The following is a 21129-nucleotide window of genomic DNA, read 5'->3' on the forward strand; positions in this document are numbered from 1 at the left end:
TCAATCTGAACATCTGTAATGATGGGTCGATCAGGTACCATGTGTCTTCTGATGTGATGATCTGTGAACCACGAGTGATGTATTCGAACCAAAAACATTTAACTTGAATTCATTTGAAGCACTAAAACAAATTTCAAAGTTGGGACAAAGTGATCAGATCTCCTTAACAAATCAGTGTAATTAAAAACGTGGGGGGGATATCCTAGGTTAAAAGAAATGTAAGGATGTAAGGGCCATAACAAACAGCTGTGATGCAGGGGACATTTCTGGAATCATATGTGATATTAGTGTGGTAAGACATGGGTACTAGATAAGATAGAGAAAAATGCAGAAATGGAAGTGTACAGATTATTGGCTGAAAAAAGTCCATTACAAAACAGTATGTACTCATGGTGTTTCCTGAAAAAAATTAAAAATAGAATTACCATAATCATCCAATAATTCCACTCCTGGGTATTTGTGTATATATCCCCCAAATAATTTTTATATCCATGTTCATAGCAGCACTATTCACAATAACCAAAAGTGGAAACAACCAAAGCTTCCATTAATGGGTGACTAGATAAACTGTGGTATGTACATATAATGGAATATTATTCAGCCTTAAAAAAGAATGAAACTCTGATATATGGATGTACCCTGAAGACATTATATTAAGTGAAATAAGCCAATCACAAAAGTATAAATACTTTAAGATTTCACTTAGATGAGGTACACAGAGTAGTCAAAAGTAGAATGGTGATTGATTGCCAAGGGCTGGAGGGAGGAGGGACTAAAGAGTTAGTGTTTAATGGGTATGACGTTTCAGTTCTGGAAGATGAAAAAGTTCTAGAGATGTACAATGGTGATGGTTACGCAACAATATGAATGCACTTAATGCCACTGAACTGTACACTTAAAAATTATTTAAATGGCAAATTTTATGTATCTTTTACCACGATTTCTAAAATAAATATATAGAAGGGTAACATGTTATAATAAATGAATCTCCAGGTGGTAAAAATTGCATTTTGGCGTTTGCTAATTTTCTACAATATGTGTACTCCTTCCATAATAAAAGATGTACAAAGCAAATGAAATAAACATAAAAGGAAAAATGCTAGATTTGATTTCATAAAAATATAAAATATCTACAATTTTTAAAATATATCTAATAAAAAGACTGGAAAAAAGGTTTGCAATAAGCATGAGAGATCAGAATTTAACTCCCAAACGCATTAAAAAGCTCTTATAAAATTTTTTAAACTCTAAAACCCATAGAGGGAAATAGGCAACAGGAAAAATAATTCACAGAAGATAAAATTCAAGTGTCCAAAGTACACTTGGAATAAAAAAGACAGTAGATGAAATAAATTCAAATTAAAAAACCAATAAAATACCACTCTCTCTCTCAATAACACTGTCGAAAGCAAAACGAAGGCTTTCATGTGCCCTTGTGCTGCTAAAATTTGATCACATCTTTCTGATGGGCAATTTAACAATACGAATCATCAGCTTTGAAAAGTTAATAGTCACAATACTATGAACTAGTGATGCATCAAACATAGATCTCAAAAACATAATGCTAAAAGAAGGGTACATAAAAGAGTACACAGCATATAATTCTACTTATGTGAAGTTCTAGAACAGACAAAGCTAATCAGTGGGGGGAAATTACAAGGGTAGCTGCCTGGGGAGCGGCACAAAGGAACTTTCTAGGGTGATGCTAATGTTCTACACCTTGAAAGAGGTTTCGATTACACAGGTGTATGTATTATTTGTCAGGACTCAGCAAATGGACAATAAACATTTGTGAATTTCATTGTATGTAAATTTTGCCTCAAAAGAAAAAAATTCTACACAAATATCGAACTCTAATTAATGAATGCATGCCACAATATTTATGGGAAAGTGTACAGACGTTTGCATTTATTTACTTTAAGTGTGTGAAAGAAAAATGAGATGGCTAGATAGAATGATGGCTGGATGAATGGGTGATAAAGCAAGCACAGGAAGACGCTAATGTAAAACTCCTTCAGGAATGCTGTGTATCTGCAATTTTTTTTATAAAGTTAGAATTACTAAAAGACAGGGAAAAGTCATGAGGCAAACTTCTAGAGTGCTAGAAATGTTCTGTCTTGATCTGGATGGTGGTTATATACAGCATACACAGGTAAAATTTTATCAAGCTGTTCACTTTAAGGTTTTGTACACTTTGATGACTGCATTTATACCTCAATTAAAAAATATTTTAAATAAACGGTGATCATAATAGGACTTTAGAGTGTATATAATTAAGATCTTCAAAGAGATAAGGGAGTATGCGGCAACCAAAAAACATAAATAAGCATTTGTGACTAAAATTCAAACCTTGAACACATAAACTTGTCTCATTTAAAATCCAGTGGGCTAGAGAGCTGAGCAGAGCGTGAGGAATGAATCAGCCTTCTGGAAATGGGCTGAAGAATCCTCCCATACTCGTGCGCAGAGATGGGAAGTGAGAGAAAGTGAAGAGACATGGAGCGCAGACCAAGATGTGTCTAAACCCCAATCTCTTGGAGGGAGCTGCATAAGGAAAAAAATGAGGAAATGGAAGGGGGCCATTTGATATAAGAAATAACAGCTAAGTGTTCCCTAGAATTAAAGAACCAAACTGTTTAAAAAATAGTTTTTAATTAGTTATTTAAAATAACCTACATTGAAAGAGGAACCACACCATTTTGAGAACCTCTCCTCATTCTTTTCCATATTTTTCACATTTTCCACAATGATCATTACTTTTATAATGAGGAAAAATAAATTTACTTTTATACGCTGAATCCAAAACCAAGAGACAAGAGAGGCTTTTTAAAGAACTCCCTAACTTCTCTTCTCTGACTTCTGTCTATGCCGTTGCAGTGAACCTGTTTCTGTAACTCGTCACACAATCTTGGGCAAGTCATTTGATCTCTTTAAATTCTGCTTCTTTAGGTCTTCAAAAGGGAAAATAAAATCCTACCTCCCTACCTCACAGGAGTGTGGAGAACATCAAATGAGATATAAAGATAGCACTTGGTAAACAATAAAGCAGTGCTATCCCTGTCCGTCTAAGCTGGTAAAGCCCAACCTGAGTCGCCCTCCACTTCACTCAGCCCTTGCTCCTCAAATCCAATCTGGTCTCTAGCTTGTCAGCTTTTCCTTAGCTCCTTCCCCTCTTTCCCAAACCACCTGATAACTACGACACTGGTTATACCTGGCCATACCTTGTGCCTGAACCAGTGCAGTAGGCCCTGGGTGGTACCTCACCTCTAGCTTTTCCTTACCCTGCTCACTGCAATTTCCTCTGAAACTTAAACTTCATAAAATGTATTTATCCTCTAACCACCCTGCTGAAAATGAAAAGCCTTTGGGAATTCTCTGAGGTTGAACTGCAAACTTCTGTCTGGCTTGTAGGGCCTCCACCCCGTCCCTGGTTAGTCTCCTCACAGTCTGCAGGACAAGCCAGCGCCCCTCACAGCCATACACATCTCTTCCTACCCAGGTCCTCCCAGTCTTCTGAGCCCAGGTCAAATCTCTCCCTCCCTTCTTTTCTCTGCACCTTATGAACAATCCAGACCAAGCTCCTGACGGTTCTCTGAGCACCTGCTCTGCCCGCCTGACACCACCACCACTCTAGGCCAGAGGCTTGCCTCACCCTCCCAGAGAGGACCACTTGTGCCCTGAGGACGGGGCCTGACACTGTCCTCCTATAGCCTCTACACTAGGCACTGAAATTAACCTGCTAATCACTCAAGTCCTTAAAATAAACTTTTTTTTACCTAATTCAATCTTATAGTAATTTTTTTCTTTATAACTTTTAATATCTATGTATACATGTATATTATATATATTCCTATATAATGTACTGTTCAGCTATTAAACTTTAGAAAGTATCATACTTTACAAATTCTTCTATAACTTCTTCCTTTCATCAATAAATTTGAGGTTTTTTTTAAAAATTGATCTACATTGATACTTATGGCTATAATCCATTCATTTTCAAAACTGTAAACTAAGCCTACTGAGCATGTCACATCTTATTTATCCATTATGTCGTTGATGAATAGTTGAGTTTAATTAAAAAGTTTCGTTATTAAAAGCAGTGCGGCTATGAACACTCTCATACATGTTTCTGGGTTACATGTGTAAGAATTTCTAGGAGTGAAACTGCTAGGTCGCGTGTTCAGCGCTCCTTGGTAATGACAAGGGCTCTCCCAAGGGAGGCACTGATGTATCTTCCGCCTGCGGTGTTGAAGAGTCCTCAGAAGATTGCCACGCTTATCAGTGTCTGCCAATCTGGTGGGTGTAAAGTGTGACCTCAGTGTGGTTTTCATTTGCATTTCCCTAGTGAGGCTGGACATCTTTTCATACAGTAGACACTTGGTTTCCTCTTTAGTGACACACCTGTTCAAGTCTTTTTCTTATTGACTTGTAGGCGGCCTGCATATACTTTGGACATTCATCCTTTGTTGGTATTGCGTGTTACAAATTTCTTCTCCCAGTCCATGGCTTTCCTTCATTTTCACCCTCTTTTGGTGAGAAGTTATTGAAGACAGCTGAATTTATCAACACTTTCCTTTATGGTAAATGGTTTGTGTAACTTGCTTAATGAGTCCTTCCCTCTCAAAGGTCATGCCAATATTTACATTTCCTTTTCATAAAAAAAGTATTAAAATTAAAACTTGAAAAAGGAAGTTGTATAATCAATAAGCACATAAAAAGTACTCAAAATTATTAGCCATCAAGGAAATACAAATCAAAACCATGAGATACCATCACACACCCACCAGAATGGCTAAAATTAAAAGACTAATAACACCAAACAGTGGCGAGGATGTGGAGCAATTGAACTTTTGTTACGCATTGTTGGCAGGAGTGTGAAATATTTTAACTGGCTTGAAAAAAAGTCAAGAGGTTTTTTAAAAAGCCGAACAGATAGCTTTCATCTCCCCAGCAATTCCACTTCTTGGTATTTACCCAAGGGAAATGAAAGCACATGTCCACAAAATAATAACCCTAGAATATTCATAGCAGCTTTATTCTTAATAGACCAGAAATAGAAACAGTCCTGGTACCCATCAACAATAGAATGGATAAACGAAATGTGATTTAGTAATACAACAGAACACTACTTAGCAAAAAAAAAAAAAAAACCTACTGACTCATGCAACATAGATGACTCTCAAAAATACTATGAGTGAAAGGAAACCTTACAGACGAGAATACACACTTAAAGATGCTTATTTATATGAAGCCTGGAAAAGGTGAAAAAAATAATGGAAAAAAATCAGAACAGTGGTTGCCCTAGGTGGGGGTAGGAATGGGGGAGGAGCAGAGAGAACTTTCTGGGGCAATGCTAATCTTGACACATTTGCAGTACACAGCTACATACATCTGTCAAAGAAAGAAAGGAAGGAAAGGAAGGAAAGGAAGGAAAGGAAGGAAAGGAAGGAAAGGAAGGAAGGAAGGAAGGAAGGAAGGAAGGAAGGAAGAAACAAACAAACAAACAAACAAACCAAATTTGAGAAGAGCCAAGGCAGCTGCTGTACTCACTAGAACATGACAGGGAGATATACAAAGAAGAGCAAGAATTCAACAGACCGAAGGTTTATTTCCAACCCATACAGAATAAAAACACTAGAAAGCCCCCCTCCTTGAGTTCTTTGAAACTATCCTCAAAGTTTGAGGAAATTTATTACATCCTTCCTGTCTGTGTGAATGAATAAACTGCAACTGATGCCTGCGGCTGAGAAACTGCCATATAAAACCTGTCAAAGCAGCTCTCTGATGACATAATCCACCACCCTTCTCACCAGAGCAGGACAGAAGGAGAAAAGAAAGAGGGGACCCAGAAACAGTGCTCAACCCTAACAGGGCCAAAATTAGAGACAAAGCTTTACTACTAATCACCCCAAAGATTAATCACTGGCTTCAAGGTATATTGGCTTTTCGTTAAAATGCATACGACACACCCTAACATTTTTTTTAAATTTTAAACAAGGTGACATAGAACCGTGGAACATGAATAAAAACCCTTATAGCCTTAGAAATTGGCATCTTTATGCAAACGTTAATTAGTGTGTCAAACATTGTGGGAACTGAAATGAAAGCTAAGACACAGTCCTTGCCCTCAAGTGACCTCTAATTCAGCAGGAGGCTCAAGACAAAAATGCTAGGCCCACAAGTACTACAGGGGACAGCCCCAAGAGCAGAGAAAAGAGAGCATACAAGTACAGTCAGGGGCTCAAGAAAGATTTCAGCTGGGCCTTGAAAACTCTGGGAGGATTTGTATATACACAACTGGCGGCGGGGTGGGGAGGTGGCCTACAGCTAGGCAAAGGTCGATGTTGGGAAGAACTGGCTCTGAGAGAACTCCTGGCTGAGGAAGGTTACCTACAGCCTGAGCAGGAGGAAACGAGATGCCTGCCGATTCATTTCAGAGACTGAAGAGGACAAGATGCCTGATTTCAGAAGTTAGCTGGCACAGGGCTGAATACGGCTGCAAATTCCACAAACATGGGAACCTGAGGTAGGGTTGGAACCAAGTTCCCCAGGACGTCAAGACTTAACAAAATCCTAATAACGTAGACTCAGGAGACCTACTTAAAACTCAGGTAACCTGCAACATCTGTAGCCTAGCAGAGGGCCAGAGAATGGGAGATGTAATGGAGAGAGGTGGTTAATAGAGAGCAATAACCCCAGGGATGAGGGCTAGGAACAATGAATGGATTTGAATCCCAGCTTAACTCTATGGCCTTGGGTGAATTTCCAAACTCAGGTGCCTGCCTGCCAAAGGGAAGTGATAGCAGCCCCCTCACAGTCATGCAAGGATTAAAAGAGAAAACATCTGTAAGGCATCTAGCACAGCGCCTGCAACATAGAAAGCATCCAAGAAATGGTGGATGATATTAATATGAATAGTCTGCATTCTAAGAACTTCCAGTCCAATGCTTTCCACTGTCTCACTATATTGAGAAACCAAGCTGAAGTCATTGACCTTGGAAAAGACCAAGGAATTACTCATGTCCTAAACAATTTCACCCTTTGTTCTTTTATTTTTTTTTAATCTTTAAAAAATATTCTTTTAAGACATTTTAGGTTATTCTGAGGTATCTGCCTCACATCTCAGGAACCCTCCTCTCCTAAGAACCCAGTCCAAATGGGCAAGCCATCCAAGGGAAAACCAGTGTCATAAACCACTTCGCAGGGAACACTGGTGCCAGAGGGGACCAACAGGCCCTATCTCAACTCTCACTTCAGCAGGGAGAAGGTCAAGGCCAACCCAGGGTAGGCCTGAGCTGATAGAGATGCGACATTCATAATACCTATCTTAAGAATCACATTTGAAGTTATGGTGGTAATAATATTAAGCACTAGGGGAAAAAAAGTAATACAAATAAAAAGTATTTTACGTACATAAATAGGCATTCAAGAAAATGTAATAAAGGAAAATCTCTATAGATAGTCTTGGCAAGATAATAAGATTCTGTATACCAAAAGGCATAAGAACACGAAGATGACAGAAGTTGCAGCCCAGGAGCTCCAGAGATAAATCACAGTGACTCACTTCAGAAACAGAAAGTGGGGTCTCATTTTCTCAACTACACTTTCAGAGGGAAACTTTCAGCACTTCCATAAACTCAACCAAGGATCAATGACCCCTAGCGGGAGAAAAAAATCAGACAGGTCACATACGAACAGAAATTCGCTGTAGTTTATAGGAAATACAAAAATATGATTGATCTACTTGGTATACTAAGATGGTTAGTTTGGCCAGGTTTGTGGAGGAAGGTGGGCTGGCAGGAAAAGCAGGGAGGACAGTGGAGAAGATGGTAAAGAATAGAAGAAAACCAGGTGACAAAAGAGAATAACAGAAGCAAAGACTAAAAGAGAACTTGGAGGGTCCTTCTGAAAGGATTCTAAGGACTGGAGGTAGGGATCTTTGGTTAGAGGTTAGTGTGTGGCCATGCTATTGTCACCTGTTGTGTCCTGCCCATCCAGCTGCACTAATCCTTAAATCTTTATAGGGAAATCTGTGATCAGCAGGGTGGAAACAGATTATTCCCTGGGTACAAATGCTCTGAAACAGCAATAACCAGAGATTTCCACAAAACTAAATCCAAATTCTACAGCCTCCGCTCTGGTTAAAACTGGATTCTATTTCTCCTTTTATACGGGCTGGGTGGATTTTCCACCTCAACAACCTGGGCCATCCAAGTCTCAGATTCAACAAATGGTTGTAGAAGCACTGTGGGGGTGACAGGAGGTAGACTCAGCAGTGAATGAAACATGTGACTGCCGCCTCACAGAGCTGACTAATGACACATGGTGGGGAGGGCATCGATCATTACCAGCGATCATTACCAGCGCTTTGGTTGTTTGCAAAAAGGGAAGAAGTGTGAGCACAGGATCTCCTCTGACACTCCTGCCTCCACACTCAAATCTTTCAAGGGCAATTCAAGTCCTAGCTAAGGAAAGGGAAACCAGAGGAAATCCAAAGACTGACAAGAAAACATTGAAAATGTTACAGTTAATGCCCACCCTGATTAAAAACAAAACAAAACAGTAAGTGTTCAAACTGAACGCAGCATTCATCATCTGCAACCACACAGACTATATAACTCCTGAAACCAATCAACTGTCAGACTATTTTTAGTCACACTTAAATAAGTTCACGAAAATGATCCAGCCTTATGCACCTTTAGAATCATTAACAAGCAAATTATGTTTACTGAGTTTTACTGCTAAGTGTATTTCTTGTACTTTGAATACTGGTATCTCACATAGGAATCATGTCTTAACGTGTGGCCTGTCTCAGATACACGTCAATAAAAGGGCTCCATAATCAAACAAGTTTAGGAAATGTTGCATGCTTGAAACACTATTTGGGGAGTCAAAGTATATTTTCGAAAATTCAGCTTTGTAGCAAATCCTTCATGAAAAGAAATCTGTCAAACTTCATCTGAGCCAGTATCTCCCAAACTTATTTGACCATGGACCCTTTTTTCTTTTAATACTACTAATAGTCTGTGAATTGCTTCAGCAAACACATGTGGGATACACTACACTGTGGCACACACTACTTAATCAATCTGAAAATGCAATTAATAATCAATCTCCCAAGCTTCTGATCAACTGGTGTTTACCAAATACTATGAGAATACAAAAACTTTCCCCACTGAATTTATTGTTAAGATGCACTCAACATGCTGACTTACTGTATTTTCAAGGAGAAAAATTTTTAATGAACTAAAATTGAATCTTGATATATTAATGAAAAAGGAACTCAATTGTAAATAATTTGACTTTGTGAAATTGCTGGAAGTTTATCTTCTTCTCTAAATATGTATTTTTAAATTTCTGAAGTGTGTTTAATATATTCCCTTAAAGAAATAATCTGAATTTTAAAAAAGCTAACATTTACCTCTGCCCTATTACCTAATATGTCTAATTTCAAATATGTTACTGAGATGTCGTATTAATATACACAGTTTGTGAATTACAAGCATGGGACCATCATTTCTGTGGTTGTGGAGTTATTACTTATAATTTGACTCCTCCTCTGTAAATAATACTATATTCTTAAAACCTATTACGGAGGTTTTATGGAATCAAATTCCAGTGACTGAAAAAGTTTCACTATTCAGTTAACAATAAAAATAAAAAGAAAGAAACTCAGCAAACATTTATTTAGCACTTACTACATGCATGTCACTGGATTAAACATTGTAATGATGAATGCATTTTTTGAGGCCAAAAATCAAGACAATGGTCTAACGATAGGATAGAATATTTAAGATTCAGAAACTCAGGGGACATCCAGGAACTGTGCATAGCAGAAGAGCAAGATGCTGCAGTGGAGATGCTGATAAGACACTTAGGTGAATTTTAAGGTATCCACACCATCACTTAAAGGCCGAAAAGACACAAAGGGCTGTTTCAAAAAAAAAGCTACTTTAGTGACCTACGAGCTTAATATTAGTTAATGCAAGATACCCAATATTAGATTTGGGCCAAAAATTTGAAAGCTGTTAAAGTTTCCATATTCAACCTCACTTGTGTAATGCTTTGTCTTTTTTTCAAGCCAGTTAGGTAAGCTTCATGTATAAGCATTGTGTTGGTTTTAAGAACAGCTGGGGTTAACAGTCCAAAACTTTCAACACTGATGTCTTCAAAGAATCTGTAGAAAGCAGCCAACCTCTGCTAATGAGAGAAAGGTGAATTTTCACATCGGGAATGGGACGGGTGGGAAAATTACTTCACTTATGCAACACTGAAGAAGACTTTTCACTTTCATATAGAAAAATACTAGAATGACTGACAAATTTAAGACAGAAAGTGAACGATAGCCCTCAAACTTGGGAGGTCTAGCAGTCCTCAGTAAGTAAGAAAAGGACAAATTAGCAAATGACTCTTAATAAGCTGCAGCTGAGAGGGATGATCTTCAACCACCTGTGCCATACAAGCTGGACATTTTTCCTAGTTCAAGCATAAACGAATGCATGAATTCCAACTCCAACATTCCAAATCAGAGAACTGGAAAGCTGCTGCTCTGTGCCTTACTGAACTTTTTGCCACGGTTTCTTTTCTTTTTCCTTTCTTTCTTTCTTTCTTTTTTTTTTTTTTAAATAACCTTAAAGATTAAGCCCAGATACTTTAACACGACATAGCCAAGGCAATCGCGCTTGAGAAGACATGCGGTTAAAAAAACAAAAACAAAAACAAGTCACAAAATGTCCCACCAGAAAGATTGCTTAATAAAAAATTAACTTCGTTCTGCTGAACGCTTCAGAAGTCGCGTTTCTGGTCGTATTTCGTAATTACAAGCGCTTTAAATACAACATGCATGCTAATAATCATGAACCTCAAATACATGTGCAATGAAGCAAAGCTGATCTTGCTCCAGATTACATTTTAATGGTCCTCAAGCAAATGGAAAACTGCAACCGCATGCATGTGCACGCTGACAGGGAAAACCAAACAGGATGGCAGGGTCCCGGACTCTGGCTTCACGGTGCCAGCCGCCCTTCCCTTTCCTCTACGGGAACCAAGAGAACAAAGTTCGCCCTGACTGAACGTTTCGAGGGCGCACTCCACTATCCCGGGGTTCCCCGTCCCTGCTCCGCGGCAGGGGATGGACCTGAGCGCCTCGGTCAAGTTCGGAGGGCCCTGCGGCTCCACACGTCGGGCGTGTTAGGGGACCTGGCGCGGCGGCGCGGACAGCGTCGTAACCACAACTCCACCGACCTGGGTCCGGGAACCGCGGTCCGTCCTCCTGCGCGCGTAGTCCCGCAAGACTCGCCGCGGGCGTCCGTCAAAGTCACCCCAAGCCAGGCCCTGGGCACCGCGGCCCGGAGGGCGCCCTGCCCGGCCCTGCGGGAAAGTTGCCGCCCGCCCGCCCAGTGCCCCTTACTGTGCTGCTGCTGCTGCTGCTGTTGCTGCTGCTGCGGCCGCGAGGCTTGGGCTCCGCGAGGCCGGCGCCGCGGGACCCGGGAGTGGCGGTGGTCTGGCGCCGAGGGAGGCTCCGCCGGCCGGGCGGCAGCGGCGCCGCGGGGCCCGGCGCGTCCTCGGCCTCCTTGCCGCCGTGGAACGCCTCCCGACTCTCGGAAATGTGGATGCTCGGGGCGCAGCCCATGCTGGCGGCGGCGCCGCGGACACGCTGGCGGGCGGCCGCGATCGGTCAGCAAACGGCCCGCCCGGCGCCTCGGGGCCGCCGCGGGCGCCGGGTCATCGCCGCCTGGGCGGGCGAGCGGGCAGCGGCGGGGAGCGCGGGTCTCGCGTCAGGAAGTGCGGCCGCCCCTTTTATCGCGGTGCGGGCGCGGCGGCGGGGCGGGGGTGCTGGGGCGGGCGGCGCGCCGCGGCCGCCCCTCCGAACATGCCCTTCCTGAGGCGGGAGCCGCCGGCCGCGCTCACATCGCCCGGCTCGCCGCGGCCGCTTCCGGGGAATTTCGGGGGAGGAGATTTGCGCTCTCCCGGCCCGGGAGTCCCCGCGCGCCCGCTCGTGCCTCGCCTCGGCTGTCGCCTCCCGCCGGGACGCCCTCACCACTCCGACCGCCGAGCCGCTGCCGCCGCCAGCACGCCCCTCGCCGAAGCGCAGGCGACCCGGACGCCCCGCCGTGGAGGGTGAGGGACGCCCGTCGGGGCGGTGAGCCGTGGCCGCCCAGAGAGGCAGGCAGGAACCGCGGCCCCAGCCGGCCGCCGCCGCGCCGTCGGGAGCCGCTGAAGTGGCTGCGCTCACCCGGGAGCTCCGGGGCGCGTGGCTCCGGCTCCCGCTCTGGCCGGGTTTTGAGGGCAGCACGCCGCGCCCAGCCCCCAGCTGTGACCTCCAGTGGCTGCTGGCGTCAATGCAAAGCAGCTGGGGCGCCGCCGTTGCCTCTGCGGGCAGCCCGCCACTGGGCATGCGCGGCCACCGGGGGGCGGGGCGGCCGGCCGGCTGTCTGAAGAAGGGAAGGGACTTGCCCAAGGACACACATCCCACCAGGCCAGGGGCTATGACCTCGGACCGCCAAGACCCAGATTCTAACGGTGAAATGCTCGGTCTCTCTGCCTCCATCTTGTCCAACCCTGAATTGTGCCCATGGCCTTCAGGCTAATAGCGATTCCTCTATCCTGCACGTAAACAATCTAATCATTAGAGGAATTCTGCTTGCTCCTTGAGTCCCAGAAAATAGCCCCTCCCGTTTTCCCCTTCCCCTGACCTAGAAGAAGCCGAACTCTGTAATTCCTTAAGATAAATTTGAGGAACTACTAGGGCTCCCATCTTCACACCTTCTCAATCAATAAACCTTTCCTTACTCCAAACTCTGATGTTTTGAGTTTTGGCCTTTCTAAACATCGGGCACATGGACTTTGGTAATAAAATCACCGGGTTTTAATCCCAGCTCCATAAATTAGCAGCTGCGTGACTTCGGTCAGGTCTCTATCACTGAGCCCTTAAAGAGGCTAGCGGAAGGACCCTCGTTTTGTGGCGGTGCGAAAGCCATGAAAGCGCCCGCACTCAGGGTGCCACGCCCGTGAGGTCTGGGCGTTAACGTGGGGGCCACAGCTATGTCTAGACCTAGAGAACCACGCCTGGCTGCACCTGGGATGGGGAGCCTGCGGATCCTGAGAAGTTGCTTTTTGTGGCAGGCTGGGGGCGCCGCCCTCCTCTCATTTTAACCGAAAGAGTGGGGCGCCCAAGACCCCAAAGACTCCTTGCTTGCAAGAGCAGAACCAGATGTCTGCCGCTCAGGGAGAGGCCTTTGAAGACTCCACACTGCTCCCGGTTCATCACTCCACCAGCTCCCTGTGCGACCTTGGATCAGTCACTTAACATCTCTGTACATGGGCTCCTTCCCCGGCATCTGGAGGGCTGCGCGCCTGGGTGTCCATCTCTACTCCGGAGCCTCCCACCTCGGCCACGCCCCCACTCCCGCCCTCCCTGCAGCTGCGGGTCCGCGGAGACCCCTTTGAGGCAAGTCCCTCCCCTTCCCCCTCCCACGGTCCACACCTTTCCTAATGGACTCTGGAGCAACTCAAAGGTGCCGCCTCTCGCTCATCAAGCCCAGCTCCTGTAAAGACCCGGAAGCGTGTTCCGGGCTGGAGTCCCTGCTCCGGCACTGGGACTGCGGCACAATTCAGGTGCCCCCCCCCACCCCGCGGGTCTGGCTCCAGGGACCCTGTGATCCACACAGCCCAGGCGCCTCCCGAACCTCTATCTTCCAACCCAAGGTGCGCTCCGAGCAGTTCCCTGACAGCAACGGAGCAGAAAGGACGGTAACCCAAGAGCAGCTTGTGCCATTTGCCTGCTTTACTAGCTAAGGTGGCCCGAACCGCTGGCATGCGACTCCATTATCAAGTTAAGCACATTAAGCAACGATATTTATGCCTCCCTGCCTTATAAAAGGTACCGGCGGGTCCATGAATGTGTTTTGAAAAACGCAGGAAATATTTTTTACTATCACTTGTTATTCCACCTAATTTGTAGTGTTTTCTACCTTTGCTCTGCAGATTTTAGAAGGTAATTTTTCCAGGCAGAACTTGGACACTTTTAAATAAAGAGTAATTCATGACGAAAACTCTTCGAACCACAGAAGTGCATGAAAGTCTACCCTGCACCCTCTGTCCTCCCCTCCCCTCCGCGCTCTGAATCCGGCCTTGATGACGCCTGCTGACCTTGCCTCCCCTGGGGCTCCAGGCTACTCCAACCCTCTGGGCCCTCCCTTGGAAATCCTTGAGCTTTGCACTAATGTTATGGTAAGAACGCTATTCCCTCCCCCCTACATCCCCCTTACTGGCCCCTTGGGCTGCCCTGAGCCATCCTGAGCTGGTCACTTACCCTGTCTGTTCCCAGAGAGCTACTGGATAGCAGTGTTGACTAGTTTTCAGCTCTGCAATTTGGGGGCCATAGACTTAGACACTTAAGGCTAAGAATGATGCAGGAGCAAACAGGAAAGGTAGATGCCATGTGCCTGCTTCTGGGGTTTGCATGCTTTTTTTACACCCAGGAACTCAGCCTGGGACACTCCAGGAGGTCACAGGCAGCCCATCTCAGCTTCAGCCACCTGACATCAATGCCACCCCATTCCTCCTTCCCTGGACAAAACCTGTACCTTCAGGAGGTCCCTGAACACCTCTACCCTGTGAAACCATTCTCTCCAGGCCTCTGAGACCATAGAGACAAAAGAACTCACACTGACAAAAGCAAACTGTGTGCCACCCAGCAGCTCACCCAGAACTCCTGGGCCCCTATGCGGAATCCTGCTATTTGGAGAAGTCTGAGGGGCTCTCAAACACTCCTGGTCCTGCTGGGAGGGAGGGGCACCCCATCAGCCGGTCATGTGTGCAGCTCAAAGCTCTGTGGCACTCAGAACACAGTCCCCGATCCATTCCCCCTTGGCATGGGGACCCCCAAGCACAACTGCCTGAGCCCAGCAAGGCTCAGAGTTGTAGCTGAATATCAGCTGCAGTTCTTACTCTAGGACTCAGGCATGAGGTAAATGAGGCTGTGAAATGAGTCAAACCAAGGGACAGACACTACCCTGATCCCAGCCCCACCACTACCACAGTCATTTCCCAGGAGATTCCTCAGCCCTCTCAGCTCACCTCCCCAGTTCACTAAAAACACGAAAATGTGCGGTCCCACACAGCTTTGCTCATCTAAAATCCAACCCTCTTCTGATTCCACATCTCTTCCACCTAAGCTGATCCTTTATACAGCACCCTCCCCTTCGCCCTCCTCCCCCTCCCCCCCACCCCTGCCTCTCCCCCACACCGCGCCGCTAGCACTGCTAGCACCGTTTCTCCTTGTAAACCTAGGATTAGCCATCTCTACCTCACAGGGATTGAATGGGCTAACTGATGTCAAATGCTTGAAATAACTACTGAGCCCCAGCACCTTAGCTCACAAACTTCTCCTGGGTCTATTCCACATCACTTCTGTTGGGGAAATGAAATGACCAACCTAGGGATCAGACTTTGTCAGGTTTATTCCTCTTTCAAAACTTTGTAAGATGTGTGTTTTTTTTTAAGTGTCATTTTAAAATTACACATTCTGTAATTAACACATGAATATGTGCTGAAAAATAGCAAAGAAAAAAAAACTAAGCAGAAGTATATAAAGTGAGCAGAGGCAAAGGAAAGTCTCTTCCTTCCCCACTCCTTTCCTTCCGTAGAGGTAACTATTGTTAATAGTTTGGACCAAATGCTTCCAGATCTGTTTCTATGTTAAACATATTGTGTGCTCACACGTGTGCACACATATACACATGCATGCATGCACGCACACACACAGCCCCTGCGCGTGCTATTTTAATATCACAAACAGGGCTGCAGTGAACATCAGTGATGTTCTGAAGGGTGGACTCCTAAAATTTGAATTGCCTGTCAAAACTATGTCTCCCCTGCTGCCCCCAGCTCCAGAAGGGTTGAGAGAAAATGGAAACATGAAGAGAGCCCAGCTGGGGTACAGAGTACTCCCTGGGCACCCCCTCTGCCCCTGGATAAGGGGGATTCAGCCAGCCCAAGATGCAATGCCTTTGTTGATCATTTTCTCCAGATTCATAGACCTCTGCATCTTTATTTCTCTTGGTGTTCCCAAGCCTTTAGTGAAGTGTGTTTGAAAGATCCAGCCTTTCTCAGATAAGGGAGGGACTGGGTGAGCACCCTTAGGCCAGAACTGTAAGGAGGGAGTGGCGCCCCCTAGAGGCCACCCAGGCAGAGGAGTAAGGCCCCAAGACACTGTCCTTCCTACAGAATTCAGGCGCACACCTGCATTTCTTTACTCTTATCTGGCTGCAGGCCTTGGTACTTGTGGTTCGCCTGGAGCTCAGACTGACAACCCAGTGAGGACTCCCTTCTTCACAGTGACCTTATTAACTCCTGCATCTCAGGCTTCTCCCCTCCCCAGAGTGCTGAAGTCACACAGCTGGATGGGGCAGAGCCAGACCCCCGATGTCCTCCAGCTCTTGGCCTTTCCCTTGGAGACTTGTCCCAACCCATCTGGCCTCCCATCTGCCCAGCTTGTTGCTCTAAGCCAAATGCCACCTGAAAAGAATGTTTGGCTTGTGGGGACAGAGTCTCTGTTGGCCACCCCTTCTTGACGGTAGAAACAAAGGAGGAACACAGGGTCTCCTGGCCTGGAGAAGGAGGGCAGTGTGTCAAGACAGCCTTGTGACAGTGATGACATCTGCCAGCCTATGTTAGGCTCTCTCCTAAACACTTCGTATATGTGAGTTCACTATTCCTCGTGACACTCCCATGGAGTGGTTACTAGCACCCCCTCACTCCTCTCCTCCTACCCCTGTTTCATAGACAAAGACACTGAGGTGTTGTGGAACCCGGGCTGTTGCAGACTTTGATAAAACCCAATACCCATCCCTTATAAAGACTCTTAAAAATAGAAAGATGCTTCTTTGATATGATGAAGCGTATTTCCAGCTAAGAGCTTTCTATGTATTTAATAATGAAGCGCTAGAACACTCCCCAGGGCTGAGACTCAAGAGGTCTATTTCTAAAGAGTTTCTCAAGACCAAGAGCCACTTGACAGGATCATAACTAACAGAATCAGAGATAAGATGTAGGGCCAGCCCCATTGCTCCTATTACCAGCATTATCTAGATGTTCTGAAAAGTCAGTGAGATGTGACTTAGAAATCAGAGTACAGATAATGGAACTGGAGATAAAATGTATTATTCATAGCAGGTAACACAGCCTTACGTCCAAGATATCTAAAATCAAATCCGAAGTTATTGAGGTGATAGATTTCTCTAAAGTGGCCAGATTCAAAGTAGAAAAGTAGTACTATAGACTATCCGTGACAGTTAGAAAATTCAATGACAAAGTCACACCAAGTGCCAGGCACTGGGTTGGCCCCTGTATAGAAGCCATGTTTCCTCGGGCCTTACTGGGGGTTCCACGATTGTCACATTTTGCAGGCTCTTCCTTCCTCTACGAATGCAGGTCTCTAGCCTCCGACAAAGCTTCAAGCAGTTACTTCTGCGAGTGCCTGAGGGTATGTCTAAGGTAAGAGAGTGAGATCACCCTATCTCTGCCCTGTCGCTGGGCCCGAGCACTGACTATGGTGCTGTGAAGGCTGAGGCCCTGGTGTCCTCGGGGTGCTGGAGTCCTCTGGGCTCCAGGCACAAGTGGGAAAAGGCACACTTACAGGGTAGCCAACTGTGTCTCTGTTTGCCCAAGACTCTCCTGGTTTTAACTCTGCGAGGCCTGAATCCCAGGAAACCCTCAGTCCCACGCAAACCGGGCTGGTTGGTCACCCTACACCTCCTTCATGTCTCCCCCCGACACACATACACACGCACACACATGACATCTCACACTGTCTGCAGGCCCTAAGGCCACACTGTGCCCAGTGTCTTGCGGGGCTTACATTTCTGTGCAGTGTGAGCCCTTACAGCTTCTGTCCGTAGAGTTTCTCTTGGGGACTCAGACTCGTGGCCACTTCTGGGCAGAACTAAGAAAGAACAGAGCCCTCTGGCTTCCCCATTTTCCTCCCTCACATAGTACACGTGTCTCTTCCCACTCTTTCCACCATCCTGCCAAACCTGAGGCAAAACCTGGAGCTCACACTGCACAGAAATGTCCCTATCAAGATCCCCCTAAAGACCTGTGAGGTTGGCATTATTACCCTCACTTTGCCGGAGAGGAAGTGGAGGCTCAGAGAGGTTAAGTGACTTGTCCTAGATCACACAGAATGCAGATGGCAGAACCAGGTTGCAAACTGTGCCTATCTGACAGCAAAGCCCGACTCCTCTACAGTGCAACGGCTTCCACGAAGGTCAGCTTTGGCAAGAGTGTGTTACATACAGGAAACTGAGGAGCCAAACATTACTGATGCATGAGAAGTGGAAAGCGAAATATGATAAACCCCAGAGCAGGGGAGGGCCGTTTCATTCCCAGGACAAATGTGGGCAAAATGCAAAGCGGCACTCTGGTCACCAAAAGTATGTGGGCCTTTTAAACGTCTGCCTCAATGATCGTGAGCCATTCCTCTTAAAGCCCTTAATCCAAAGTGGCCCTCGTCTCCTCCAGCTCTTCTCTTGATTCATTAGGTCACTTCTACTGGCCTGAAATCACCCGCCCAAAGTTCTGGTCTCAGGCCGCTCAGGTCCCCTGGGAAAATTGTCATTCTCTACTCTGAGGAGTGTGCCCTGCGTAAGTGTCCCCAAACCTGCTTGCAGGAGGGAGAAGACTTTGAAGGAATTAGAGTCTGACCTAAGTAGCAGTGCAGCTGGAAAAAAGTCAACATAGCAGGCTGGGCCTCCTCATAACCAGCGCCCCAGAGTCATCCCCTCACCATGGACTGTACTAAGTGTCCAGTGTGTATAGGCAGTAGGCTGGCCACTGAGGATACAACGACAAAAATAACCCCTGGCACTCATAACCCGGGGCGGGAGACAGGCATCATTCAACTTCACAAGACTATAATTATAAGCTGGTGAGTGCTGTGACGTACAAGGAGCTTGGAGTGTGTATCACAGTACGAAATGACTTAATTGTGGAAAGTGAGCTCCAGGAAGTTGTTCCTGAACTGGCAGAGGAATGGAGAGCTGTTTCTCACGTCCAGCACCCATTCATCCTTCTTATGACTATGCCCGATTGTCCTCTGGAAGATCACAGTCACCCCTAGTATCAGCTCCAATTACCTGGTGGCACATTTAGCCTGTGCCACTTCCCTGGCCACAGAAATTGATTTAGAGATGGAAGCAAGAGCCAGCCCAGAGTGAATGAGTGTCAATGTCACTGACTGAGCCCCTGATCAAGCCATACCTGAAATCAGAACTCTGCTTGGACTTTTTAGCTTCAACAACCAAGAACATCTGCTTTTGCTTAAGCCTCTTTGGGTCTAGTTTTTGGTCTCTTGCGACCAAAAATGTCCTAGCTGGACTAGGAAGATGAGTCAGAGTCATTGAGATAAGCAATATAGGACAGAACGTTCTGGGCAGAGGTAAGAGAGAGTACAGAGTACAAAGGTCCTGAAGGGAGAGGACGGAGCAGGGTATGCTCAGGAACTGAGCCCCTTCTAAGCTGCTGGCCACTGTGCTAGAAGCTCTTTATAAGAATTTTCTTTTGAGCCTTCACGACAGCATTCCGCGATAGGTGTGCTGTCACTCCTATTTTACAAATGAGTAAACTAAAGCTCACACAAGGGAGGTGACTGGTTCAAGGTCACAGAATAAGGACACAAGCCCAGGCCTCTCTGACTCTGAAATCTATGCTGTTGACCTTCATCTTTTATGTTCTGTTCTATATGGCATCAGTTGAGAGCTCAGTCCTTTCCCTTCCATCCCACTGCTGTGGCCAGCTGGTCTCTAGAGGGCTCGGCCAGTGGAGGCACTTTAGATGTTAAAAGGCAGCAGAAGGGAAAAGCCACTCTGACTCTGGCAGCATCAGTGGCAGTGGCTGTAGCTGAGTTGGTGGCAGCAGTACTGTAAGGTGGACATGGGAGGCGGTACCTCCAGCAGCTCAGCAAAGAGGTGTGTGGGCTCCTGCGGTATATATGGCAGCTTCCTGATCCCTGGGTAACACAGGCACACCTCAGAGGTATTGCAGGTTTGGTGGAGACCACCACGACAAAGCAAGGATGCAGAGTGGGAAGATGGGAAGAACCAGCATCGTCACTGCCTCAAGTGTAATGACAAAGCTGCTGAATTAAACTCAGGAACCACCCAACATGTGAACTTGTCACATGGTGTAATAAATTTCTGTTGTTTAAGCTCTTTTTAGTTAGGTCGTCTGTTATCTGCAGCCAAAAGCATTCCGCCTTACATGGCAGGCCACCTCTCCTTTATAGATCCAACATTTCGTGAAAACCAAGGCTGAGCGAGAGGGGAACTGTCCGAGGCCTCGGCAGACGCACACGGCAGAGCCCGGCCCCTCAGTCTGCTGCACTCTCTCCCATCACACCCCTTTGCCCATGCCCTTCGCACAGCGGTGGAGATCAGCGCTAAACACCTCTTGTTGCTAAGAAATGATTCTTTTTCCCACTTGCCTACACTTCCCTGGGTTGAAGGAGAGTTGGGGGTTGGATGGAGGTGACCCCAGACCATTGCCCACGCTGCAGCCTGCCCCTGTGGATGTGTGCCCTGGGACCCAGCAGAATGCGGGTATCTGAGTGGGGACAGCACTCTTTCATGCTGCCAGCTTCGCTGGGCCACCCGACCATGTGCTCTCAGCCACAGCTGAGCCAGGAGATCAGGAAGGTGAGTTCAGAAAGGCCCCTCGTTCTTCTGAAATGTGAAAGCTCACCAGTGTCCACGGCAAGGTGGCAGAGAACTCAGTGAATAGAATTTTCTGGCCTACCTTTGGGAAGAGAGCAGACTTTTGTCAATTCGGTGTTGTCCTGGACCCTGGTGGCAGCTCAGAGATTCTTCTGGTTGCTGGCCATCCAAGCGACAGAGCCTGGGATTTCTGCAGAAAGAAGTCCAATCCCAAAGTTAAGCAGGGATTCTTGGACAGAAGAGCAATAAAGAGAAGGCTTCTGTCCCCCTCACAGAGACTTGGCCATGACAGAACCATTCATGCCATTACAGTAAGCATTTTTCTTCCTGTTTTTATTTTTAACTCACCAGGACTGCTTAGGCATGCTAACACAGGCTTTCTCTCCCCTCACAGAGCTTGTTCTTGGAGCCTAGA

At 46.1% G+C, this 21129-nt stretch overlaps 1 protein-coding gene across 4 annotated transcripts in view; it reads right to left on the minus strand.

Annotated features, from left to right (window-relative positions):
• PDE8A (phosphodiesterase 8A) overlaps positions 1–20904 on the minus strand; it is a 109788-nt gene extending 88884 nt beyond the window's left edge. The window contains exon 1 of one of the 4 annotated variants that reach the window (XM_016135419.2): positions 20797–20904. Coding sequence is in view for 3 of the 4 variants with exons in the window: in XM_016135415.2 (XP_015990901.2) it covers positions 11411–11632 (222 nt within the window). In the remaining variant the exon portion in view is untranslated. Of the gene's footprint in view, positions 1–11410; positions 11747–20796 lie in introns of those variants that run through there. The other 3 variants (XM_016135415.2, XM_016135417.2, XM_016135416.2) reach the window with 3 other exon arrangements.
• Positions 20905–21129: the final 225 nt, after the last annotated feature.

Source organism: Rousettus aegyptiacus, unplaced genomic scaffold (genome assembly GCF_014176215.1).
Source record: "Rousettus aegyptiacus isolate mRouAeg1 unplaced genomic scaffold, mRouAeg1.p scaffold_m13_p_14, whole genome shotgun sequence".
Taxonomy (NCBI): Eukaryota; Metazoa; Chordata; class Mammalia; order Chiroptera; family Pteropodidae; genus Rousettus; species Rousettus aegyptiacus.